The sequence below is a fragment of the Falco rusticolus genome, chromosome 4 (assembly GCF_015220075.1).
Source record: "Falco rusticolus isolate bFalRus1 chromosome 4, bFalRus1.pri, whole genome shotgun sequence".
NCBI lineage: Eukaryota > Metazoa > Chordata > Aves > Falconiformes > Falconidae > Falco > Falco rusticolus.
The window spans coordinates 68,478,587-68,506,343 of NC_051190.1; the positions used below are offsets into that span (position 1 = coordinate 68,478,587).

The 27,757-nt window shown below is 39.0% G+C and overlaps 1 protein-coding gene across 4 annotated transcripts in view; it reads right to left on the reverse strand.

Annotated features, from left to right (window-relative positions):
- Positions 1 to 27,757, reverse strand: part of ACBD5 (acyl-CoA binding domain containing 5) — a 32,114-nt gene that overhangs the window by 2,663 nt on the left and 1,694 nt on the right. For 2 of the 4 annotated variants that reach the window (XM_037382443.1, XM_037382442.1), the window contains 11 exons: positions 27,549 to 27,669; positions 25,962 to 26,034; positions 22,105 to 22,216; positions 21,944 to 21,976; positions 10,758 to 10,895; positions 9,791 to 9,991; positions 8,963 to 9,069; positions 6,680 to 6,956; positions 5,185 to 5,384; positions 3,527 to 3,577; positions 3,135 to 3,244 (listed from right to left, as the gene is read on the reverse strand). In XM_037382443.1, the coding sequence (XP_037238340.1) occupies positions 3,135 to 3,244; positions 3,527 to 3,577; positions 5,185 to 5,384; positions 6,680 to 6,956; positions 8,963 to 9,069; positions 9,791 to 9,991; positions 10,758 to 10,895; positions 21,944 to 21,976; positions 22,105 to 22,216; positions 25,962 to 26,034; positions 27,549 to 27,669 (1,423 nt within the window). Of the gene's footprint in view, positions 1 to 3,130; positions 3,245 to 3,526; positions 3,578 to 5,184; positions 5,385 to 6,679; positions 6,957 to 8,962; positions 9,070 to 9,790; positions 9,992 to 10,757; positions 10,896 to 21,943; positions 21,977 to 22,104; positions 22,217 to 25,961; positions 26,035 to 27,548; positions 27,670 to 27,757 lie in introns of those variants that run through there. The other 2 variants (XM_037382444.1, XM_037382445.1) reach the window with 2 other exon arrangements.

Genomic DNA, 27,757 nt, shown 5'->3' on the forward strand with positions numbered 1-27,757 from the left:
CGGCCTGCCTTCCTTCCACCAGTTCCGTGGAATTTGCTCCACTGCACAAGAGTGGAGGAGTCGTGGCTCCACAGCCTCACCATGAGAAAACCTCACTCACGCGGTAGCACAGACTCCTGGTTTCTGCCCCAGTTTATGTACTTTAAAATTAAAAGTACACACATGCGGTCAATATGTGTACTGTGTACAGCTGTTGCCTAAAAGCTTACACACCTTAACAGAGTACAAGCTGAAACTGGCAACAGCACAACAGAGAAAGGCTCTTGTTTTGCAATTCTGTTTTCTCTCTGAGTATACCTGATCAGCTTCCTACCCGTTGCTAAAGGAGATGGAACTCCAGGTGGAAAGGTGATGCAGAAGCATAATCCTTAAATTCTGGCTATGGGTAGATTTCTTCAGAAACAAAGAACAAAGCTGAAGAACACAGAAATTTCTTTAGTTGTTTCCGTTCTTGAAGTTCTTCTCATTTTAAGACAATCCATGAATGAGTAAACAAACCAAGGACTATCTAGGGCTGCACTGTCTGTATTTCAGAGACTGATATTACCGTTAGCAGATGGTGGCACAAACCCTGGTGTCCAGAACTCAAAAAGAGTATTGACAAACTGTGAAGCCACCAGCACCATCCCAAGGCTGGAAAAAACAACCCTAAAATAAGACTCCAATTGCTCCAGCTGTTTTGTTTAAGCAACAGATTAAGAGATGACCTGATGATAGTAATAAAGCACCCACCATGGAACACACATTACAGACTCTGTTGATTAGATAAAGATCTAGGAAAATCCAATGGATGAGAGCTGCAAGACGACAAATCCAAACTAAAAATAATTTACCATTTGTTTATTCATTTAAGCTCTGAATCGTTAGAACAATATATTACAAAAATTGCTAGAAAGGGTGCTTTTCTAAAAACTGATTTCTGACTGAACCTGTGAATTGATTGAGGGTGCCAGAGGTCAGAACAGATGCTCAAAAAAGGTTTACAAGAACAGCATACTGTTCAGAGAGAGAACACGGCCATTCAAGAGCTATTAGCTAAATAACACAAAAGTTCATGGGAGCCTCACGTAAGACACTAAAAAAATTGTACTGATCTTAAAAAACTTTGTCCTTGCTGATGAAATGGCAATCTCTGTTTACCAGTGCAGGAAATAAGGAAAACGTGTAACTGCCTAAAAACCTTAGTAGCACAATCTCTAGTTGCATTAGGCAGTGCAATTAACACCAATGCTGCTAATGACAGCTCTGAGGCAGGGTAACTCCCTGGCAGAGCTGTAGCCTTTGTGGGCATTGTATCGTTTACAACACCATGGGCTGGGCCCAGGGGGTGGTGATCAGTGACAGAAGTCTAGTTGGAGGCCAGTAATTAGCAGTGCATGCGTTCAACATCTTTATTAATCACCTGGATGATGGGGCAGAGTGCACCCTCAGCAAATTTGCAGATGACATAGAACTGGGAGGAGTGGCTGATATGCCAGAGGGTGGTGCTGCCATTCAGATGGACCTCAACAGGATGGAAAAACACATTGTCAGGAACCTCAGGAAGAACAAGGGGAAGTCCAGCACCTGGGGAGGAACAAGGCCACCAGTACATACGGGGGCCTGCCCAGCTGGGAAGCAGCTTGGCAGAGAAGGACATGTGGGTCCTGGTGGACACCAAGTGGAACATGAGCCAGCAACGTGCCCTTGAAGCAAAGAAGGCCAACGGCACTGGCGAGCTGTATTATCCCTCTCAGAAGGTCGAGGGGGGTGATCCTTCCCCTCTACTCAGCCCTGGTGAGGCCACACCTGGCTGTGTCCAGTTCTGGCTATGAGAGACATGGACATACTGGAGAGAGTCCAGTGAAGGGCCATGAAGATGATAAAGGGACTGGAGCATTTCTCCTATAAGGAGAGATGAACACTGGCACAGGCTGCCCAGAGAGGTTGTGCGAGTCTCCCTCCTCAGAGCTACTTGGAAGCCATCTGGACACGGTCCTGGACAAATGGCTCTAGGTGTCCCTGCTTGAGCAGGGGGTTTGGACCAGATGACCACCAGAAGTGCCTCCCAACCTCAACCATTCTGTGTTTCTGTGATTTACCAGGTGAGAGAAAACTATACCATAAAACTGTCAAATATCAGAAAAGCCAGAACAACTTAAGCTAATTGTAGTAAGATCCACACATATGCAGACTCTGCATACTGACAGAGAGGAAAAAACGGTATGCTAAGGTAACAAAGTCAGGTGTGAGGTTGAAGTACATGGCAACTAGAGAACACTCACTTGAGAGTTAAAAAAGGTAAGATGAGAGTACAACTGTCCTTCAGTTGAAGGAAGTCAAAGTAGAGGTTACAAAAATATCGTAGTAAGGTGCTAGCAAATGTTGAATGAGAAACAGCTGACAGATGGGACTTTGCAAAGGATTTGATAGGAAAAATTTTTCTCGTGGCATGAGGGGACTAGAGTCTAGAAGCAGTGAAAATGGCTCAAGACGATATTGGGAGTGAGAGTATCAGACAGTGTCATGAAGACACTTCCAAGCTATCCAGCCTCACCCACTTGTGTATGCTCACTGAAATTATTTATCCTGCATCACATTTCGTGGACTTAACCTAAACTGCCACATATAAAGCATACCACTTATAAAGTAAAATTAACCAATACATTCTTACGCTGAGAAACCCTTCAAAGCAAACACAACTATACAAGTCTCTTCCTAGAATTCCCAGCTAATGGAAAGCACTCCTGTTAGCTTCCAGAATTTCTTGTTGCGCATTTGGCTTGAGTTCTTGGGACTGAAACATGCACCTTCCTATCATAACCATACCCAAGGACTCTACAATCTGCCTTAGCCTGTATCTTCAGAGCTATGAGTCACTGATGCATACAATGCAACACTAAGCAAGACATGTCTTGAAACAAAGAACTCAAGGAAACAGGTTTTATCAAAGCAATTGTTATCAAGCTCCTTATTTTGATACTGACCTGATGTTCCAGATACACTGTCAAAGCCTTACTGAGAGCACACCCTTGCATTCTTCTTATGCACGAAGGCAGTACTCTATGTCCTGTCTACATAACATGATATACTACGTATGGGTTTAAACAGATGAAATACACTATATATATGCCCTACTGAATGCACATCTTTACCTTCGCTTTCTTTGAAGATACACATGTACCAACCACTGGGCAATAAATGGCCACACGACAGCAAAAGCTAAAATACCCGGAGAAATTTCAAAGGGCCACCATGATGGTTTCTAAGGAAAACAGAAAAAAATTCTAGTCAGCAATCTGTGCGCACACCCTGAACACCACATACTTCTCAATCACGTCAAATACTACCATATCAAAGCAGAAAACACTAGTAAGACCAGAAAAAAGATTATCAAATAACTTCTTCAGACACAGATTATTTTTTATCTCCTTGTCAAGAGAGAGACAATATGAAAAGCACATCCTAAGAGCTAGACATAAAATATTCATCTCATCTGCTTTCACCATTCACACTGCTTTTTACAAATAGAAAAAAAATATCTCACCTTGACAGAGGAGGCAGGCTGATAATTTGAGTGTAGTGCTGCAGATTTTGCCTTTAAATACAAACAAAAGCTGGTAAGTATAAAAAGGAAACCGCAATCAAAATTTTTCTGCTTCACAAAATGTGAATATGAAGTTTTTCACCGTGTGAAGGCTTTGCAGTCTGCATATATGACAGTTTAAGGAACAGAACCACACCCCTGCAACCCTCCTTTCACCACTCAAGTTTCCAACTTACCTCTCACGTTTCCATTACCCTTTCTAGCATTTTTATCACATCTCTGTGTGTTAAAAAATGAATCGGCATCACTTACTGGATCTCTTTACAGTTTTTCAAAGCCTCCCTGCCCAACTGGTCATTGCAACTTCCTCAACTCTGGTCCAGTCCCCGCAGGTGCAGCACAGAGCAGAAATCCCAGCAGCCTAATTTGTATGATTACATGTTTCAACCCCAGTCTATACAAAGGCAAAAAGCACTGTTTCAGTCCGCCCTTAGCTATAGCTACAGGCATGTCTAACAGCATAAAGGAATGAGAATACTCTGTTCCAAATCTTCCAGGCAATCCAGAAAATGGGAAGTACCAGAAACTTTTCAAGGCTATTCCCATACACTATTGTGGTGCTTCCACAAAAACAAAGCAGTCAGTTTTCTAGGTGTTTCTTAACTTATCTAAGTGTGACTTAGATAAAGTTCTTAGATAAAGAAGCTTCTGCTTCTTCTTAGGTAGGGGTAGCAAGCACAGCATGAACTGCTGGGGAAGAATCTTTTACTGTTTCTTCATATATTGCTCAGGCAAAAAAAAGAAGAATATCATTCTGTATTCAAACATCAGATTCTTGAATAGCTGTGATGGAGTGAGATCATGGTTTTAATAAATCCTTTTCCCTGGCTGCCTTAGATTTGGAGTATGCATCCCATAGGATACTGCTTGTACAGCTCTTTCATTCCCAGGTAGATCAAAATACATCAGTAAGTCAAACAAAAACAAACACTGGGTTGCTGGTTCAACTATACTCACAGCATATTCTATTCTCCTGAATATACAGCATTTCCATTGAAACAGAAGGAAAAAGAAACACTGTATCAATAAATATCTATACTTGCTTAAGACTTCTTTTGCCTGTCTTGTATACATGATGTGAAATTCCAAGAAAGCTGGATTACTTTGCGGAGCAAGAATGCTATGAAGAATCAGTCTTCTGCTAACTGAAAAATGAAATCAGAAGTTCTGCCTTGCAAACATTTACCAGTCTGGAAGGTTAAGATAATTTCTCACTTTGAAAATGCTTTGAGATCTACTGATCAAAAAATTATCTGGGATCACTTATTACTAACATTAACTAGGAAATCTCCACGTAGCAGCTATGTAAAGTGTATCAATAACTATGGCTAAGATTAGTCTGATCAGAAATCAGTATAATAATAAATGGTTAATATTTAGGTCAAAATGCATGTTTCTGCTCACATGTAAAAGGGTTCTGAATTGTGCTCCTGAGACTAGGTACCAGTAAGAAATTTTAAGTTGGAATAAACTACAGAATGTAACTGAAATGTCTCCGCAGTTTAAGAAAATATTGTCTGAAATCTTAATTTTAAAAAGCATAAACATATCCAAGGACATTTAATAAAAAGTAATCGAATAACTTCAGTGAATAATACCTGTGATGCTGTAACCGCCTCCAGCATATGCAGCCTCTGAAGGACATTCTGCATGTCTTCTTGCAATCGCATCAGCACTACTGCAATCTGTTCATTGAGACTACCCCTGGGTCCTCTGTCAGATCCCCAGCGCTCTCCGTCCCCTCCACTACCCATCTGACCACCTTGTGAACCATCTCCTAGAGGCTGAAGTCTATGCCCTATTTTGAGGGAGAAAAAAATAGATAGATAAACCACAGGATGGGCTACCAACTCTTACTGAAAATGTTTATTTTAACAGTTCAGCTTTCTCCCTCCCAAGCTCAGTGTGGTACTCCTAGTCGTACTATGTTCAGACAGTTCAAAAGCACTGGGAGGTTACTGCAACATCATTTGAGATGTTTCCCTACAGCCTCAGTGTGACAGCGTCATTCAAGGTCCTAGAAATGCATAAACATTTAGCAAAAAATTATTAATTTACATCCAGTCAAGTTCAGCAGTAAATTCTGTCCTAGCAAAAAGTAACATCTGTCTTATTATCAAGGGAAGGTGTGTTTTAAGTTTGGCACAGTTTCCAGCTGGAAAACAAAGAACACCGGAATAGACTAATGAGAAAAGATAATTCTTTGAAACCTACAATACTCCTTTAAACTATGTACAGCTAGCCTATCATGTTTCTGCCTGCAAGCAGCAAACCTAAGTAAAACAACAAAAGAGAGAAGGGGAGAGGGTTAAACTATAATATACCCTTCACAACAGTTTGCCACATAAATGGATTTTCTTTTTAATTTTGCATCTGATTACATACAGGTGCCATACAAAAAGGCATACATATATATAAAATACTTCCTGCCTTTTTTTTTAGTACAATAATCTTTACCCTTTGTAGATCATACCACTGGCATATGGTACTACGCCTAGGTGACAGTATTAGAAGTATTAGGGAATTAAAAAGAGTGGAGATCCAACAGAAATTGAACATCTTATTACGAATCACAATAGATAGTATCAGAGTCCCTCAGAAGTGTGGCTAACACTCCAATTATATAGAAAACAATGAATCACTGATACCTTTCCAAGATGTTCCATGGTTTCAAGTAAAGACACCATAGAGATATAAATGCATATGCATTTAAAAATAAGTATGTAACTTGTAAAGAAACTCTTCTTATGCACAGACAGCTTTTGAAGATTAAATTTCTAAACAGACAGGTGCCATGAACAGCAGCTGGAGTTTAAGGGAAGCCAAAACAGAAGAAGCCAACGTGCTTATACAAGATCTCTATAGCACAAGAAAATCCTTTTGTAATACTTACTATGAATGAAATAAATACTCTGAAGACACAACTGATTGCTACCCACTGTAATTAGGATTTTGTTATCTTTTTTATTGTGAATGACAGAAGCACTATACAGCATGACCACCTTACTGGAGAATGTTGACAAGTACTTCTCCAGCACCAGTGACTTTTGGCAGTCAGGAGAGTGGGGAACACAAAAGCAGCATGCACAGTACCTCTCCCTCTTCTGACACCGTAGAAATCTGCTTTTTCTCCACTTTTCTTCTCCTTGTGAGGGCCCCCATTACTGGCTTTGCCATCTTCTCCTCCACACTTGACTTCACCCTGTTCTTGAGCTGGCCCCTCTACAGTATTTCCAGGTTGGAGATTCCCATAAGTCATGCAAGCACGCCTTGGAAAATCCGTATTTTCTAACAGAAGACTGTGATCTACATCCAAGAAATGGGATGAATGCTTTAAAGATCCTTTAGCTGATGTGATGATCTCCAAGGGCTACAAATTAACATTAGCAAGTAATTAAATTCTGTAAAATATGACAGTTAACAAAAAAAAAAGGAAGACGCATCATCTCGAGTTTCACTTTAGTTTGCCCAGAATTAAGACTTTTCTTTTAACAGGAGCAGTTGTTGTCCAGTAGAACATGCCTACTATTGCCTAAATGTCCTTCTCAGACTGAAAATGTGTTTGAGGCAAATATTCTCAAAACAGCGACACCACTTGGAATCACTGTAGACACTTCCAACATACAGTAATACTCTGTAATTACTAAAATAGAACGTTAAGATCTGAAAATCTTCAGTTTTCCCTTGTAAAACTGGCTTTGCTTCCTAAACAGTTAGGATATCAAGTAGTATCCTAACTCGCATTTGTGAGCCATGCTTTCAAAAGTCACATGCTATCAGCAACCTTGAGTAGGCAGTGGTTACACTTACAGTAAAGGGATCACATTGCATCACATCAACTTGTTCCAAAAAGCTCGGCTGCACCCTGTACCTCTCACCAAACAAAAAAAAGGCACAGTATTCCATCATATTCTTACTCAAAATTGGTGGTACTGTAGGAAGATATTAAAAATGGATGAGATATGCATTGATCAGGTCACAATTACATGCTCTGCCAACAGGACTGCCTTAAGATGGTACAAGGAACCCTTTGTTCAGGGCAAGGACAAGCACTGCACAAGTATATGCTGAAGCAGACTGGAGACCTCAGCTAGCTGAAAAATAACTCCACGAAAAAGCCAAAATAACCAAAAGGGGGGCAATGAAATGTAATCTTCTGCCAAAATCCTGTTTGTGAAACAGCAGTTCATAAACCTGTATCAACAGAATTGAAGGACAGAGTGTTTGCTACATATTTTCCAATACAAAGCTGTATTTAATTCTTTAAATGAACCTCTTCAGTCTGAATTGATCCAACTGTTGTTCCACTTGTATATTTATTTACATATACCTGAAAATTTGTTATTTTGTTCAAAACTAGAACTTTTCTCATGCAGGTTGAGAAACTCTTTAACAAATTATCCACCCACCTAAATTAAAGAATCTCAAACAAGCTTGAACAATACTCAATAAGATGATTGGGAAACCACTTAGGTAAGAGTACTTGCAGCACTTCTACCAAATCACCTTTCCCAACACACTTCATTACACAGTAGATTTTTGATTTGCTAAATGGAATTCTCTAGATCCTCAAGAAACAGCTAGACAAGAGAATGATGCAGTATTAGAGTGCTTACTGGTCTTTCTGATCCCATGCATCATTCATATATTCCTCCCCAGAATCAGGAAACTAGGTGACTACAATCTGCAAGTCCACACTTAAACTGGACCTCTGAAGGAGGTCCAAGCCAGTAAGCCAACTAAGATTGCAGTTCACACAATAAGCAGGAGTACAAATTCAGTCAAAACTAAGCCAGCATAGTTGGTGCCCACCTTTTACATGAAAGTCAGACACAAATATTATGGCTAAAGAGAGTACAAGAGAATCCAGAAATCATTGTCATCTCCCACTTCTTTAGACCTAAGCCACTTTCAGGCATTGGACTACAGGCCACCTGCTAAAGCTTACTCTCTATTTATTCTAAGAAACAAATGCAGGATTCATCAGGCCAGAAAAAGAACATGCAAAAACTTCAGTGTGGCAAAGACACCTATTGCTTCTTAAGAGGAGTTGGATCCAGATGGATTCTGGTCCCTATATATGTTATGAGACCCTAAATTAATCTGTGGTCACAGCCCTTAGTTTCTTTGTACTGCTGTTTTCAGTACCTTCCCCTCACAAATTCTCTGAGGGCAAAAATTTCAAGGCTTTTAGATCAGTAGCAATCAAGTTGTAAAAGGCTGACAATAAAAAAATCAAAAAAACTATAGTCCAAACAGGAGGAAGGCACACAAATTACTTCACCTCTGTGTGTCCAGGTTCACCTGATAGATAGGAACCTATTTAAAAGCAAGCATACCAGTTTCAAAATACACCTAGGAATACTAAGACCCTACCTCTTCTAGTCCAAGTTGCTCCATAGAGTCACAATAAACTTCACTGTCTGAATCACTGGTTAAGTGCTGAGCTGCTGAGACCTCTTCAGTATTCTCTTCATTTGCACCTGTACGGAAAGGAGATATGCACAGGTTTCGTAAATGTGAACCTATCCTGTCAAAGAGTAAAGCAAGGAGTTAAAAAGTCTACATGAGCTTCAACTTATGCCCCTTTTATTTACAACTGTCATCCTAAAGTTAGATCCTGAATGAAGAGGTAACACAGGAATTATATAAAACTTTTACTAATGGGAAAACTATACCTCATATTGGCATTTCTGCATTAGAAGTTGATAATTTTAATTCTACCTTGTTCATTCCACTCTCCTTCCCAAGCTCAGTACAAAGCAGTTTTGCCTAAAACTACCTGTTAGTTTTAAAATTGTATCTTTAGACATCAGTTTCAATAAACTGGCACTTACAGTATGTTCAGCCTTTGAGAATGACAAATAAGATACTAGTCATTTTCATTTCACTACAAATTAGCTGTCAAAGGCAAACAGTATTTGCATAGGTAGCATAATGATTTTAAAACAATTGCACTTCTGTGATTTTGCGCTTCTTTGTCTCCTAATTCAATCTCTCTCTTTCTCGTAGGACCTCCTACGAAGACTTATTTTAAACTTATTTAAAGACTCATTTGATGTTTTATTTTGGAGTATTCTTTCTTCAGGTTTCTACAGCTGGAAGACACCATTGCTAGTCTCTGAACCCCAGGATTAAGCTTTCAAGAAAATTTTTCCATTAAAAACATGTGCAACTGAAAACATGGTCTTGCAAGGACAATACCTTGGTGAGCACTGTTATTAGCTATTTCTAGGCTTGGCTCTGTTTTCTTTATTTCTTCCTCCTGGTTCAAGCCATTCAGGGCAGATTTGGTCTGGAGGACGTTCTGCATATCTGGGATGAAGCTGTCCTTGTAACAGCCATTAGAGACAATACTTTCCAAATCCTTAGCAGCTGCAGATTCTGGTTTCACATTCTTATAGTCTGTAAAAGAACAAGGAAACCTTGCAAATAGAAAGCTATGCACCTAATAGCTTGCAATACGTTTCTCCAAGTAGTTAACTTTCTAATGGATTGTATGTATAATGTATCTGCAGAACAAAATATGTAAGTGCTCCTAGATTCACAGTCACAGGGATTGTTCTGTTCTTGTAAAAAGCGTAAATATAAAATTTAATTTGCATAAAGAGCAGATGATCTTTAAAATGTAAGTAAGCAGATCCAAAGTTGATGTCTTTGATAAACTGAATAATAATCCTAACGTCCTTGGAGGAAAAAAACCTATACAATTCTAAATATGTAATTTCATTTGGTTTTTACTTGATGCTGGTATTTCTCAAAACTCTTTATGTACCCCCTAAATGAATCTCAGTGAAAGTTCTGATTTATTTTGTTTGAAGGAAAAAATAAAAAGTGATTTTCAATTCTACTCTTACAGCCCATGTAGCCATTCACAGCTCTTACAAACAGTACAGGCAACAAAATCCAGAACAATTCAGACTTTTAGCTAAACTACTGACAGAACTTTCTAGCTGAGTCAGAAATTGTACGGCACAGCTCACAAATTTGTACTAGTTCTAAGTCTTAAAACCCAACTTGAGACACTGCCATTTTCACACATACATCCACATGTATTTCCACCTAATTCTCCTGAAGAAGGACAGCATTCATGATCCTTTCTGATTTCCTGCCACTTAGGTATTTAAGAATAATTTTGGAAGAGATAATGGTCCAAGTGCAGAAAACATACCCTTTCCATTTAGCTGCAGTTCTTTTTCTTCCTCTTCACGAAGCCCTTCCTCTTCTGATTCTGCTCCGCTATCACTACTTTCAGCTTTTCCATTCACAGCCTTTATATTTGAAGTGGAATTCATAACATTGCTAAGGTCTAAGAAAAAGTTCAAAGAGGAAAAAAAGATGTAATTTAAAAGAAACAAACATACAGCCCTCCCCCCAATCCCTCCAACTATTACTTGTAGGTCTACAAAAGTATTTCCGTATTAGAAGATGTACCAAATAATGCCAGCTTCATTTCTGTAAGCTCTTCCTTAATTGGTTTAATGTTTCTCTTGTAGATCACCAGAGTGCCTGACTACCGATGTAGAGATTCTCAATGATTCTGAGGAAGCCTCCTGCAAAGAGACAGCTGGCCAATTTCACTACCGAGTCTCAGACCAAGCCTATTACCCACACTTATGGTACAGCTGTAGTAACGTTTAGCTAGGACCAATGTGGCCATGCTCTTTTAAACCCAAAAGGTAATGTTTTTATAGAAGTTCCCTTTTAAGCTGAAATACTTCAAAATTGCTCTCAATTCAAAGCCAGATTTTGAAACATTCTATTCAATTATGTGGGCAACAGGATTCCAAAGAAGGTAAGCATAATACCCCATGCATCTTCTCCTGCAGCAATTTAAGCAGATGCAAAATGCGGTAAGACCCAAGTTTATACAGGTCTTTATCTTAGCAAAGGGCACATGGAAATAAATTCTCTGATTTCAGTGAAAAAGATGATGAAATAAATACACTGAGCATCTGTTTGCATGACTAATTACATAAATATTTTAAAAGCCAAATCTTTAATTAGACGAAGTAACTGCTAAATCCTTGTTTTCCGAATCTTTGATTACTCCAAGGATGACAAACAATTTACTCTGACTGTATAAAGAATCGCAAGGTAAAGATTCTTTAAAAATGTGGGGGATTTAAGGGACAATTCTACCACCTCCTGTAAAAAAGATCCTGATGATCGTTTCAGCCTCCTAAGTTATGACAGAGTGATTAAGGTACAAAGAGGGGACAGTTTGTGCGAGACACTTGCACAGCTTACATGTTGACTCCAGGGCTGAATTCTGTTTTCTCACCACAGCATTCCATCTGCATAATTTCTACATTCCCTTGTCATATCCTTGAAAGATTAATTCTTATGTTTAGGCTTAACATTAAACAACAAAATAATATCCAATTACACTGGAGCTGCCAAACCAGCTCCACTACTTTCTTTACTGCATGGTAGTTTAGAGCTAAGGGTTTTCTGCTTTAATTGTGCAATGAAGGGCCTTCCCGCATTCTTCTAGTTTCAAAGCTTATCCATAGTGCTTAAAAAAAAAAAAAAAAAAAAAAAGGCAAAATAACATAAGCTCTTGAATAGAAATAATATGCTAAATATCCTGTTCACCTTAAGTTTTAATGCAAGGTAAGGTTTCTATGGGCACCCTACATCACTGTTTTGGGCAGATTTAATCCAACTTTTATCTGAAGATTTTAAAAAACACTTCTTTATTGTAAAAATCAAAGTGGCAAAGCTATTGTCTGTCTTGCAGATGACAAGAATATAAGCAAGCCTATGCTCATTTTCTCCTCACTGAAAAACACTTCTTACTTGCAAGGAAATTTGTTTCACAAAAGAAAAATCCCAACATGTTTCCAGTTTATTTCTCATAAGCACGTTTCATTTATCGGAAACCTAATTCTCAAGACTTTTTTCTGAGAATCAGAAGCACGAGGAGGTCAAGGTAGCAGTTAAGTCCTCACAACACATGCATTAAGCACAGCCACAGCTCCCTGGGCACAGTAAGGCAGGCATCACCCCTCCCTTTGAAACAAAAAGGGAGCGGGGGCACAATCATCCATGTGTCCTACCCAGTCGTGGGAGTAAACAGGAAAGACCAGACTAGGAGGAACATTTAGCTGTGAAGTAAGGCGAATTAAAACTGTAAAACTCACACTACCAAAGATATTGTAAAGAGCCCCAGCTATATCATAAGCTTTTTTTTCTTAAGATGTACTTTTTTCCTTTTTGAAGGGAAGGTTTTTGAACATTCAAGCATGTTCTCTCTTCACTTAATTTCAGTAAGGAAATCATTCATTTGGGGAACTTCCAAGTGATACATCACATACATTTAAATAGGTGAAACTGGAAGAAAGTATCAGCAGTAACAGATTTACGGTATCATGTCATGGAACACCCAAATAACTGAAATCCATCAGGATCGTATTTCTTCCACAGTCACTCTTAGCAGCAATGCTCCTAAAGACCGTGAAGAGGCATCGCTGACAGAGCCTGCAGAACACAGCATGGTACACAGTTCTGGCCACTTGAAATACCACGCTTTGTTGCGTACTGTTCCTCAGAACCCTTACACTGCTATCCTCATCACATCCATCCCCAATTACTTTTACTACATCGTAAAAACCACGGTTTGCTGCCATCCTCCTTTTTACTCCAAGCATCTGCCAAGAAAGCAGCAGTAATGAATAATACCGGAGGTGACAGGGTTAAAGACTAAACAGAGCCAACTAGTAGTGACTTCTACAGTCCCTGCTGACAGGTTAATAGCTACTTCCCGAGGCATGTATCTTCTAATACAAATGATACAAGTCAAGCAAGCTTTTAAAACTTTATATGCCTTGTGCTAATCCCAGCCATCCATCCACCCCTTTATTCTTGTTTACCCACTTCAACTGCAGGCAAAAGGTTAGCAGCTTTTTCTGCTGCCCCGGTTTAGATACTTAGACAATCCCTCTTGGTTTATTATTTTCATCTCACTGCCTACAACACTGAACCGTGACATTTGTGAGAGTTTTCTAAATCAAAGCTGTACTGCTCTGTAGCCATACAAGGAGTTATGTTCTATAAAAGCCTGGACCGTTTGGGTTTTTGGTGGGGTTTGGGTTTGGGTTTTTTTGTTCGGGTTTGGTTTTTTTTAATGCTATATAGTAAGAGCTGTGTAATACTAACAACATGCAAACAGAAGGAAGAAGGATTTAACAAAAGAAAACACCAAGAAAGAAAGGGTGTGAAGAACAGACACACGGCCTCTCTACAAGCTTTCACTAGATGTTTATTTTCTCATTTCAGCTTTATTAAGAGATTTCCTAAGAGAAATTCTAAAAACATTACTTTAAAGGCAGCACTACAATTCTTCTCAATGACCTATATAGCAGGGACAAGTTTCTCAAAAATATGTATTTGATTTCTAACTCCCCACATATTTCAAGGCAATTTTTGTTACCCAGATAGCAGTTAGAAGCTATTTAATACCTCTGTGGGTCTGCCCCAGCTCGAGAGCAATTTTACAAATAAAACCTAGCTTAGCAGGTTTTTCTCAAATGCCTTGTATTTCTGGTTTTCTGAACAGGCACGTATTTCTTATACAAAATTAGCATGCACTGCTGGAGCTGTACTGATGGTTGAGTTAGCACAACACAGCATCCTCACACAAGTCCTACAGCCTTTTACATTCTTTGCAAATACCAGCAATCATGAGACAGTCTACAACAGCAGGTGAAACGCATCATAAAACATTTAACTAGCTGTGAACACCCTTATTTAATAAAAATTATGTGCTTTTGTAAAATTCCATGACTTAATTATTATCTACTCAATAGCAGTAAAATCTTGGCCACTAAAAGATCATTTCCATGACCTACATTTTATATAAAGTCTCAGAGAGCCATATACACTATACAAAACTGGTTTGATCAAGTAACTACAATTCTTCTCTTGCCATCATAACCTGATGCTTCCTGCTTGTTATGGATCCAAGCAGGCTCCCTGCTTCAATTCCAAGTTTATGCAACCATGTTCTGCCATTTCCAATACACTTGGTTATACAAATCTCTACCTCCTTTTTAAAAAGGGTGTATCCAAAATACTGCAAGGAGCGAATGCAGTAAGAAAGGAGAGGTACATTCAAGCATCTGGGAGCAATAAGCTCTTCAGCTAGAAGAACAAGAGTTCCTATACCCTGATTTCCTTCCATTCTTTTTAATAAAGCACACTACAATGAAAATTTCCAGGGCCCCTGCCTGCTCTGTAAGATCTGTTCTACAGTACTCAAGCTGCCATCACAAATAAAAAGAGATTTTAGAAGGGTCTGTCAACAATAGAGACATAAAAATACAAAATTCCTTAACTACCTCTGTTTCACCACTTTTAATTTTAAGTGCATTAAGTGTAAGCTCCCCGAAAAATGTATTCCCTAAGTACGCAGGTTGTGGCAGCCAGATCTCCCTCTATAGTTTTCCTTTTTTGTTGTTTAGTCTTCCTAAGCTTTACTGTAACAGAAAAAGAAGCCACTCAGTTTTAATTTTAATATATTCCAAAACACTACAGTCTTATTTTGCCAGCATTCCTATCACTGCTTATATGTTTTTCAGCTGTACACTTGAAGAGATGCCACTGTATTTCATGAAACAATTTAGTCAACAATATGAACATCTTTATTTAACGTTTATAAACACCAAAACAATAGTTTGTGGATAAGAACAAATACAGATAAATAGCAGCTTCTCAGAGATTTATATTAACTTGCAAATACGGTATTTAGGATTACTGACAAGCCATCCTGGACCTTTACACTTTTCAATATCTACGGAGTTTCTCATCTCCATCCATACCATCTCCAACCAACACCTGTTCCCTCACATTTTCAGAGTACGTTCCATGTAAGTAAGGTTACACCAAGGTTTCAGTTGACTTAAGATCTCCCTCCTCCCTGATGCTCCTGAGCCTTCTGCCAGCAGAGACAATCTGCCTGGGATTTCCTGAAAGCAAGCAGCCCAGGGAGAACAGCAGCTGCCCCACTGGCATTCCCAGCACTGGCAGGTAGTTCCACGAAGGCCACCAGACATCCAGAGTACAGGGCCACCAAGCACATGCTGCTCAGTTACACGGTGCACATGCAGTAAGACCAATGAATCTAGGCTGTGCCAACTTACTGTCAACACCTTAGCCAACAATCATGTGCAAGAACAAACACAAAGAATACCTGCTTCTTAGATATTTACAGTAACTTGCAAGAATAGTAAGATCATTCCAGGATCCATGATGTCCCCAGGTTTGGCACTACTTCCCTCTGGGAGAATGAGCAGGACTTGCTAGGCTCTCTTCTGTGCGGAAGAGATAGTGTCAACATCTGGAACTTTTACTTTGTGTGGCAAGTAGAGAGGAGCATTACACTCTCAGTTTTGTCCCAGAAAACAGAAAACACAAACGTAGTGAACTCAGAACCCCATAAAGAAAAATGAGTTACACTTGAAAGCAACAGAAAACCATATTGCTGAGTCGCTTTTAGTCCAGAAACTCTGATCTACAATATTGTAGCCTGGATAAAAAATTGTTTTGTCCTGTACAAGAAAAAAAAAAAAAAACACCAGGAAATGACATTAAGATTATATTCTCCTGCTACCTACTCCAAGCCTACCAGTTGAACAGTAGTTGAACATTTTACAATGCCCATATTAAACACAGCCTCACAGACAACACAAATGGCTTTTCCATACATCTTGCAGACTATGATTAAAATAATTTTTTGCTGTAACAGAGTTATACATGAAACATCACCCCATGTCCACCAAGCGCTTTTCTGAGAGCAATCAAGATACAACTCCTGCATCTGTTCTTCCCCAGCCTCCCATACCTCTGTCTACTTCTTGTTTGTAGCTTGTCTTTGTAGACCAGAGCTGTGAGAAATCTGGATTTCAGTTCTCTCATCACAAGTTCTTAACTACAAGTGAGACTTCTAAAATTGTAAGACACCAACACTCTATAGCAAGTGGTACACCTGCTAGATTCTCAAAACCCAAAGAGCTTTGACAACTCACTTTCTCCTTTGCAGGGAACTGTTGGACCTGGATTTTTTTCTTCCAGCCAGCCAATGACCAATCACACACAAAACATCTTCGTGTTGACTCAATCCAGCATTAAACAGAACAGACAGGCTTCTCTTTTCATGGAAGAAAGCTTCTCTTAGCTCCCTTCACTTCGAAAGAAACAATTTTTAATTTTACGTTCTCACATTTGCATACTCTGCTGCTCACCCTGTGGAGATACTCTCTGCTCTGTATGACAGAGGAGCTGCTGACATCCTCAGGCTTGAGCTATACCGATGCTCTGCCCCAATTTCCAACATTGTTAGACAGTGCTGGCATAAAACCATCAGTTCAAAGTCAAGTCACAAAGTAGGCTCAGATTTGAACTGGAAAGCCTGAAGCAGGTATGTATTGCAACACAACAAGCCATAGCTTGTTGAGACGTCTCACTGAGACTCTCTGTTGAGTTGACTTTGGCACTTGCTGGCCCAGCACTTAATCCTATAATAATCCCATCCTGCAGCAAACACTGCAGAGAACGTTCTAAACGCTTCTGAAGGTAAACTAAACCACTGAAATATTAGCAAAAATATTTGTAGATTAAGTTTCACACTAGCCTCCCTGAATATAGTCTGTAACCTTGATTATAGCTGTTAGCTTATCATTGGAAACTAGAAGAGGAGCAAGTGTAAAGGATGGAATTTTAGAAACCCCTCACCCACCCACCAACTCCTCCCTCCCCAATGCATCTCCTAGCTGTGGTGCTGCCACCCATTTAATGTATCCTACTAAGGCACAATAATTTCAGAGTGACACGGGATTTTAGCTCTTCTCACCCCCCCCCTTAAAAAGCATTAAGAAGATTCACAGCCACTGAGTTCCTTAAAAATCCTAGTGAGAAAAAAAAGAATGAAGCAAAACAGTTTAGCAAGTATCTCTGAACTCAAACAGAAATGAAAAATGAGTTTATGACGCAAACAGACTGTTTTCACAGATGAGGACCACATATAAGCCGGAAGAGCATGCCACCAAATGCTCTACTACAAAGCAAAGATGTTGAAAATAACGTAAGAAGCTCTTTGAGAAAATAGAACTACTTGAAAAGTGAAAGTAATCATATGCAATCTACAGAAGCACAGCTGGAAAATATATTGCATTTAAAGCATAAAAAAAGTTTCTACCTGGAAAATAATAATTAAGAATAGACTCACTTTTTTCAAGTACAGTCCTTCCCTCCAAGGGGAAACTACCACCTTTGAAATAGAAGGGCTTATGTATTTGCTCATTCTAAAAGCACACAGACCTCAGTATCATCTTTTAAACCCATTTCCCATATCCAATGCTAAATAGCCATATCTGCCTGTGAGCCAGGCCAACTTCTGCCATTCAGAGAAGCTGCCACTGAAGCAGTGCCCTGTATGGGCTCCTGGTGTAAACACACTAAACTGCAATCAGCACTGCCCAAAGCCAGCATATACAGCAATGAGTCACCTTGCTTCAATAAGGCTTCATCTGGTGTAATTGCAGTAGAGCTGGGAGCAAAGTTTTCAGGACAGAAACACTCATTAGGACAAGAAAGTTTAGGAGTATTATAATGCTGAAACTATACACAGCCTCTGCAATTCGTAACTTGTCATTACTGGAGGCAACATTTAGTCTTCAAAGACTTAAAATGAGTACTACTAAGCATAAAAGCAAAGAGTCATGTCTATTTAGTAGGATTTTAAAAACAGACTAATTGCCTTGTCACGAAGCAGAAAGTATACAGGAGAATAAGAACTTGTGAACAGTTTCCAGATACTTTGCTTAGTTGTTGAAATAGTGCAGGCCTGTTAGGTAGGGATTTTCTTGTCCTCCTTTGGATCTACTCACATTCAGAAAAAAACAGAAAGCATCCACAAACATTCTCAAGGAAACATTCAGAAAGATGAGATGGCTCCGAAACTCTCAATGTGTTTCACCCAGTATCACATCAGTAGTGTGCCAATTCTAGCCAGCTTCTTCAGGCATATCAAGAAAGCTTGAATGACCATTCTGAAAACTTCAAATTCACTGAACAATGGTGCTTTGAAGATTCTCTGTCTGTCTAGCATCTTGGACATCAGATTTCTTGCGCATTTACTAGTAAGTGCAAAAGTTAAAAGGCTGCTTTTCAAAAGCACCCCTCCACCTTAACCTCCAACAGTCCTCCCCCTACCCTTCCAGCAGCTGCAAGCACAAGCGTCCTTCCGGAACACCGCAGCAGTTACCTGTTCTCTTCTGCAGTGCTGTGACAGCTAAAAGCCCACTTTCTTTGATATCTAGTATTTTATATACCTGAAAATATTTTGTCAATAATTTTCTCCGTAAAGAAGTACTTCATACCTGTCAGAGTCTGCTGACTGAACCTGCCAGAGAACCTACACTTTTCACAGATATAGGATGAGCTTTTGTCCTGGTTTCAGCTGAGACAATTTTCTTCCCAGTAGCTAGTACAACGCTGTGTTTTGGATTTAACATGACAGTAATGTTGATAACACACTGATGTTTTAGTATAAATACCTGGCAACAACAAAGTCAAGGACTTTTGAGATTCTCATGCCCTACCAGCAAGAAGGCTGGAGGGGCACAAGAAGTTGGGAGGGGACACAGCAGGACAGCTGATCCAAACTGTCCAAAGGGATATTCCATACCACATGGTATCATGCTCGGCATATAAACTGGGTGAAGTTAACCAAGGCAAGGAATACCTGCTTGGGGACTGGCTGGGCATCAGGTCATAAGTGATTGTATCGTGCATCACTTGTTTTTTTGGTTTTTGGGGGGGTTTTCCTCTCTTGAATTTTATTTCGCTTTTTGTTACCTCCCTTTTCCTTACAGTTACTATTATTATTATACTTCATGTCAATTATTAAACTGTTCTTATCTCATCCCATGGGCTTTACTTTTTTTTCCCCAATTCTCCTCCCCATCCCACCGAGGGGTAGGGTGTGTGGAGATGTGTGAGCAAGTGGCTGAGTGGTACTTAGTTGCTGGCTGGGATTAAACCACAACAGCTTTCTGAACACTACCCAGGTTACATGCTTTTGAAATACCCCTCAGATTTGCTCAGCCTATTGGAGGAAATTCTCCATTTTCTTTTCTTTACCAACACATCCAAGTCCGGATATTTGTAACCCATGGATCCAGCAGGTTTGTCCTAGTTGTCTAGTAAACGTTACAAGTCATTTTAATACTACATGTCAGGCTTCAGTGCTCTTTATTATGGACAGCCACAAGCTCTATTGATTCAGGAAGTCAGTATTTCAGTGGTTTGTATTTAACATTTTCAATGATACCGCAAGGAATAGAAATTCAATCTTAAAAGGCTACACCTTTCTGTTGAGGCCAATCTGCTAGAGATGATACATCAGCCATAGTTGATGTACACTAAACTTCCAGACAATCTCTTTAACAAAATCAAGAATAGTCTTGATTCTGAGGAAGTGTACGCAATTCTTAAACAATTAGATAATGATCTTCATACAGATTGAAATATGATGGAAGCAAAGCAGAATGGGCCAGAAGATGGGGGTGTACAGTATGAAGTAAGAGACTCAAGAGAAGGGTCCCAATTTCCAGAACACACCAATTGCCTGTCCATGAAAAAACACCTTCCACAACAGAAGCTATAGAGTAGGGGAAGAAAAAGGATTGGAAGAACTAACACAACCAGAACAACCATGTGTCAATTTTTAATAGTATTTTCACCAGTGCCTACATCATTTCAAACACAGACTCAGGCAGATTGATTCTATTCTTTAGTGCGTGTCTGGAAGACTGAGGTATTCATGCTTCCATACTTCTGTGAAGTACTTTGAGACCTGTACTGTAAGCAAGGATAATTATTCCCAGCTTCACCTTTGATCAGGAGAGTGGTAAGCGCACTGAAGAAAGGGTTTTAAAGTCTTAAATGCAATAGTAAAGTCGTAACATACTACTGAAAATTCTGTCTAAATCCATTGTGGCAATATTAGATTTTGCAACTTTAAACTGTACACATGATGACATCACCAGGTTTATTGCAATATTGACAGAACAAGATAAAGCTGAAATTTGCTACTCTGTTATACTGCCTTATGTTTAAGCTATATCTTTAAAAGGCAAGTACGCTAGATTTGTTATTGAAACAGGTTTGGTTCAACTTCCATGTTTCTCCATTTGCCTAGGTAAGTCACTTTTTAAAGAAATGGTTTTCGGCACTGTGCCACAGACACAAAGTCCAAGTAAATCCTTATTACACAGATCACTGACCTGAATCTACTGATACTCTTACATTCTTGCCCATCACTCCAGCTTGTCAAGCAAGCTCACTAAATTCCAGACTTGAAGCATACACAATTTCAGTTGAGAAAAGTCACACACCTTACAGAATAGCCATTGAAAAACTTCTACCGTTACCTTTCCTCAAAAACAATGAAAAACTATTTCTGTTTCTCTAAGAATTTATACCAAAACAAAATCAAAACTATGCTCCTTTAAGGCAGGGAAAAAAGCCACATACAAAAGAATTTAGCCAGCTGACTCCTGCTTCTTAAACCACATTAAACCAATTAATTTGTGCAATGGTTTGTCTTTAAAAACTTTCTCAACTTTTGCTCTGTTGCACTTCAATTTTTAACTGTAATTTTAAGAGAGATCTAAACAACTGTAAGCCTTATATTACAACCTTATGAACACATTACATGTAACATAGTAACTTGTTATTATCAAAACATTCCCACAATGGTATTGCTAAATAAAAATTACCACGCTCATTTTAATGCAGCTATGACACCACTAGGTTTGCCACTTGTCAAAAGATGTTAAAATAGATAGTCTCCTTCATGAACTTGAGCCTCAGAAAACAAACTGAAAGTTTCACAAACCCACCTTATATTCTGTTTGTGTTGGAGAAACCACGATTAAGAAAAGCATGGGTTTTGACTGTGGATTTTTTTTTAATTTTAGATCAGATGACAGAGCTGGATTACCAGCTCTGCGTGCAGTTTGATAATGCACAGCTACACCCCGATGTAGCAGTACACATTAGTTGTTACTTTTATTAATAGAGGCAGAAACTAGATCGGGTTGGGGGAACTGATTATTTTAAATACCCTCCTTTTTTCAGGAAGAGGCTTCCTTCAGCAGCTCAAAAAGCCTCCAGACAAGGGCTAAACGTGCAGCTTCCTGGGTCTAACTTTGTTTTGTACCTCAACAGCAAAATAAAACAAAATCCAGCCTAATGAGGTGGCAAACCCAGCAGTCACAGGTGTTAGCAGGAAGTTACTACAGCACCAAAACAATGGAAAAGATGGATTTACGGATAATTTATTATTCCTACCTTCCAAATACTTAGAGACTTTCTCCATTCGAACTGCCATATGGTAAAGAGAATGAATAGAAAGATGTAATGTTTAGCTTTAAAATCATCTACAGAAAACAAGCCCAAAGCCATCTGGAGTTGTGATTATTAGTAGTATAAAGGAAGTTAGTCGTCCGAACCTGAAGTTAGGTCAGATCCTCTGTTCTTTTTATCTTCTACTATTTCATAGAACGGGCCTATTACTTGTAGTAATTCTTCAACTTTGTCCGTCATAGGCATACTCTCAAGAATCTGCACAAGTCCAAAATATGAAGCATCTTATGAAACAGCACTTCAAAAATTCATTCATTTCAACTGATTCTAGAAACTGCTGCTCATTGTAAAACTCAGTAACATTTCATTAAATCACTTAACATATCATTCTGATTTTTTTTTTATTAAAAAGGAAAACAACATAAAGTTAATTTACCAAACAATAATCTTAGCTAGCTGTATTAACTTCTTTTGGGTGAAGAGCAGATGGAAGAGCTAATGCGTTTGCCAACACTAAAGGACAGCCTCAGCATAGTATTGGACCTTGGAATCCATGATTTCAGCAATTTCAAACTAAACCAACTCAAAGTTCAACAGACCGCAGTTATTATCTGATGCAATTTATTTTACAGACATGTCTTCCCACAGAGAAAATGAAACTGAAAGACTTTTTCTTAGGGGATTCTTCGTATTTCTCAAACCCCACCATCTTCAATGGAATGTAAGGAGCAGACCAGAAGTGCTCTACTGGGTCCATCTAAACCCAAACAACAAAACGGACAGAATACAGCAGAACTGGGACAGTGCAAGTAACTTAGAAGAAGTGCAAGCTAGAACAAAGGTCTGCTCTTGAAGTCATTTGGAACTCTTCTTTTGATAAAAGATTATACATTTTAAGTTACTGAACCAACACCTTTGATCGTCTGATGCAAGATTTTAGATTTAAAAGATTCAACAGATTTGATTATCAAATATTAAAGTGTATATTATTGTCCCTTTTCAGTTTAAGTCCCCTCAACCAAGATTTTTGCCAATAGCTTTGCCCCTCTTTCATCCTCTACTTTTTATTATTATTTTTTGAAAAGAGGCAATAGCTGTAGGAAGACTCAGGTAGAAGCAAACTAAGGTATAGAACACCTTCTCCTCCAGGAGAGGACCAAGAAAGCAAGAGATGGAGGTACAAGCTGGCACAGAACATGCTACTCAAAAAGCACCAAGCACAGCATTAAGCAATTGAAGCAAAAGCTATAGCATCACTTCACAAAGCAGGAGCTCCAGGCACACTAGCAGGTAACAAGTCAACACTTGCAAACCAATCAAGGATATAAAAAGACAACAATCCTATCAAACTTCAGCTTCATTGCCACTTCTCTGATCTATTCAGTTTATGTAATTCATTCCATATTTGTTAGAGAGAAGTGCTCAGATACAGAGCTGTATATGAACCAGAGACAGGACAGTTTCACGATGTGATGGTTTGGGTTTGTGCTTTGTGGTTGGCTTTTTTTTTTTTTTTTAACTTCAGTAGCATTGAGAGAAACAAGAAACCTATTCTAGAATAACACTTGTATTTGCTATTTATTTACTTCCATAGTCTGCACTGTAAACTATTCCATACAATGTCTGCACATAACTGCTCTGCATCTATTCGAAACAGACCTCAGTATAATCTCTGCAACTTGGAGGCATTCTTAGAATCTCACCATCCAGTTTCCGTTACAGTTTTGTAACTGCTAGCTTTTAGCACTAGGTGAGCAAGAAAAGAGCAAATACTTCTACAAACGAAATCAACTGCTTACTTACATAACCACTAGGCATAATATGCAATCTTAAAATTTGAAACTGCAAAATAAATTATATATCCTGAATTACTGGGTTTTTTTGGGTATCAGACAATTCATACATGAAGATTCTTGCTTTAAATTAGAAACACCATATAGTGTTAACACCTTGCTTAGATATCACTCTAATATATAACAAAATAATCTATCTGAAGTGTAAATAATTAGTTTAAACAGTATTGCAATATGAAATTTCAGAACTGCTAAATTAACCTTAAACAAAATGTACCTGAGCTCAGATTCATCTTGGCTAAGACTAAGACACGTTTAGTCATCTCCCACCAGGACCTCAAAATCTCACCCACACATTCTTCAACAGCGGTGATTTTCAAGGCTACCACATCAATAAAAGTATCTTGTGACAGGGTCATCCAATGCACATACAGCCCAAACACAATGTGTAAATGCTAGGGACATGCCCCAGGGGCAAGGGGGGTGAAGTATGGCAGTCTTATACACCCTTATAACAGTCCTGTGGTATCAGTATAGAAGTGGGGGGTTTGCCCCTTTAGACATGGATTCCTGCACAGCAACAGCTGAATGCCCACAGTGACACCACAAGGATTAGTGCAGTATGTGCTGACAGAACAACCTAGTGGATCTATCTGAAATGCACTACCATTGGTATTTCAAGTAGAATCAATCGGGTTGAAATACTAGCTTCAGCTTTTCCAAATGCGAGAGCTGAAACAGCACCAAAACAGGGTAAACAGATCTCCCAGTTTCAAAGCTGAGCAAGGCAAGTAATCGTTTACTCTCCAGTCCTTACATGTAATCTGTAGAGAGGCATAATATTTGTGCTTCATTAGGGTCATGTAAGTAGACTTCCTCACAGGAGGCTTACTAGGGCCTTTTGGGGTTTTTTTGATAACAAACATTTCAGTTTCACTTAGTTTTAGTGTCCTGACCAAACCCATTACTGCACTGGAAAAAAAAATTTTAAAAAAATCAAGGTACTGTACTGAGGTACTAACACATTTTGAATCCAAAATTTGAAATGAAGCACTAAGGCTTGTGGCATGCATTCAAAAGAAATTATTAAAATGCTGCGGGACTTTTGACCAAATGAATACTATTTGGCCTTCTGTGTATTCTGGAGTTGTTTATTTCTCATTTTAAAGCAGCTACAGCAACACCAACAGGAGCTACATTACCAAAATTACAGATAGGAAAGACAACAGTAGTCAGACTCCAGCTCTTTGCCTAGTAAAAGTTTCTGTTCTATCAATCATGAAACATATTAAGAGTTTAGTGTCAAGATAGTGGCCTACAAGAAAAGCCAGTGTATTCAGAGTAGAACTTACATCTTCTCTCCTTAACACTAACCTCATTATAATAATAGATTACAGTCATACTTTTATCCAGATTGACAGTAAATAATGTTTAAACTGGAAAGGCCACCTAGTGAAAAGCTTAAGTGAAAAAGACTTCAGTGAAAATTAGTTATTAAAAACAACAAACTTTAATTCTGAATGTTTACTTCAGTTAATGCTGCAACTCCTGCTTAATACAGTAACTATGACTATTTACAAGTTACACATCTATTCCAAAAAAAATAAACCAAGTTACTCAATTCTAGCTGGCTGTAACTTAACATACAAGGAATATTTTCAAGGCAAGTACAAGTAATTCAGGTTGCCGAGTCCTTGAAAAATCAATGATGGTTAAGTTTACATATTTGATTATACTTTCATGACTGGAGACGTGAGTGAAACTTACTCCTGAAGTCCTTCTGGAGTGTTGGCTTTTATTCCTTTCCAAGATAAGCATCACTTACCCCTCTCAACTCTGAGAACTGAGGCAGTTTCCAGCAAAACAGCTTTTTTTGTTGTTGTACTTTAAGTTCCACTGTTTTCCTCACTGCCCCCTTTACAATGATTTCAATACTTCACTTTTCTTTAGCTCTGTCACTTGAGCTTCATATCAGCCAGAGCTTTTATGTTTCTCTGAAAACAATGCAAATGCTATAGCTTTGGAAGAAATGACATTATTATCTTCTCCCCACAGGCCAAACAGCATAGTACTGAAACGTAACACTTCACATAGGGAAAAACTCATTCGGAGCTTTGACAATAGTAGTCAGCAAGAACATCCTCATGTTCCCCAATTTACTTCTGGAACATCTATTCTAGAAGATCCCTTCCACTCATTATTAAGCTTACCTTTTTCATTTCTTCAACATAGGCTATCATGGCTTCTTCTTTGGACATGTCTCCCAAGGCACTCCAAGCATCCCTAGGAAAGGAAGTTGCATACATCTTCAGTATCTTCAGGGCCCACTGGATTTTTCCAGCCTGGCCTTAAGTAGGTCAGTTACATAACGTCCAGAGTTTCTCCAATACAAATAAAATGCAACAGCAACTCACAACTTCCCCCCACCCACCCCCCCACCTCCCAAGTCCAGATATATAATTTGCCAGGATAATCACAGTGGTACATCAAGAAAGAAACAACAAACTGAATAGCCCATGGACTGAAGAGTTCCTCATTGAGCAGCTATGATTTTGTACCTGGTAAGATGTCAACAAGCCCAGACATGAGACACACACATTTTCCTTTTCATTAGGTTGATTTTTTTTTTCAAAGACCCTCTGCTGCAGGAAAAAGAGCAGGCACAGACACTTCAGCCACCACTTAAACAGTTCTCAGGAAGTTAGAACATGCTACAAGAAAAATCTATCCTTTTTGAGTTGAGAAAGGTTTGAGTCTAGTAGGTGAATAGTTAAAACTATCACCCTTAGTTACCATAGCAGCTACTTATAATCTAAAAAAATTAAAAATCTCCCCCTCTCCAACTCTGTTAGACAGAAAACTCCAATCAAATTTATCAGTACTGTACAAGGAATCTGTCAGAACACAGACTGGAATAAAACATTTCCTTACTCAGTCTTGCACTTGATTTGACAGCGTCCCTTCCTCCTGCCAGAGCATTTGTCCCGCTTAAGCAAAACCCCAAGCCTAGTGGCTCACATTTCAGGTACAACCAGCCAGGTGGGTGGGTGCTTACTGTCCTAGTCCCCTGCAAAGACACCTCTTTCACTCCAGCTTGGGGAGACTGGGGAGGAAGGAAGAAGGGGACCAGGAGGGGAGATCAAAGGAAACATTTCATAGATCCCAAGACCACCACGGCCATGAAGACAGCAATAATACTTGTTCTTCAGGACAAATTATTAAGATGTGATAAGCAAAGCCTTCACATAGCTTTTCAAACATATCTTCGCAATATGGTGAATCAGAAGTTTTCCAGCACAAGGTAAATACAGTGAGAAGCCCTGCCACTGAGCAGACAAACCAGAAAGACCCATAAACCAGACCTCTCCCCAAGTGCTTGGAAGCTGCATCAATGGCTGCCAGTGAGCACTTACTTCAGGCTCACACTGCACATGAAAACTTGGTAAGGAAGAATTCCAGACACTCATCCACATCACTCATTCTGCAGAGCACCTACAATTTCATTCTACTACTTGGGATAAACACTGCAGAGGTACCATGATGGTGCTCACCCAAGAAAAACCTGCCCGCCCACAGAACCCAAGGGAATGTTTCCACCTGTAACTCTGACAAGTTATAAATTATCTGAGCTAGAAAGGTGAACACAACTGAAAACAAATCCAAGCATCAAAAGCCATGAATGTTCTTGTTTTCAGAGAGAAATAAGCTCACTACACTCTTTCTTCAAGTGCCACTCCTAAACAGCTCCACTCCAAGCATAAGAAAAAAAAAAACCCCAACAACTCATGGAAGGTTACCATTTGTATCTACCAATCGGATCCCAAAATCCAGGTCGTGCAATGTTACAGGGTCCTTGTGTTGCTTGCTTATAAAAACTATAGAACTTGAGCATCATTTCATTCGTTGGCTGGAATGAACCTAGTGAAAGAATTTTAAAATACAATTAAATTGTAATCAAGAATATTAACAAGTATTTCACAAGCTCCATATTTCTGTGAGAAAGTAG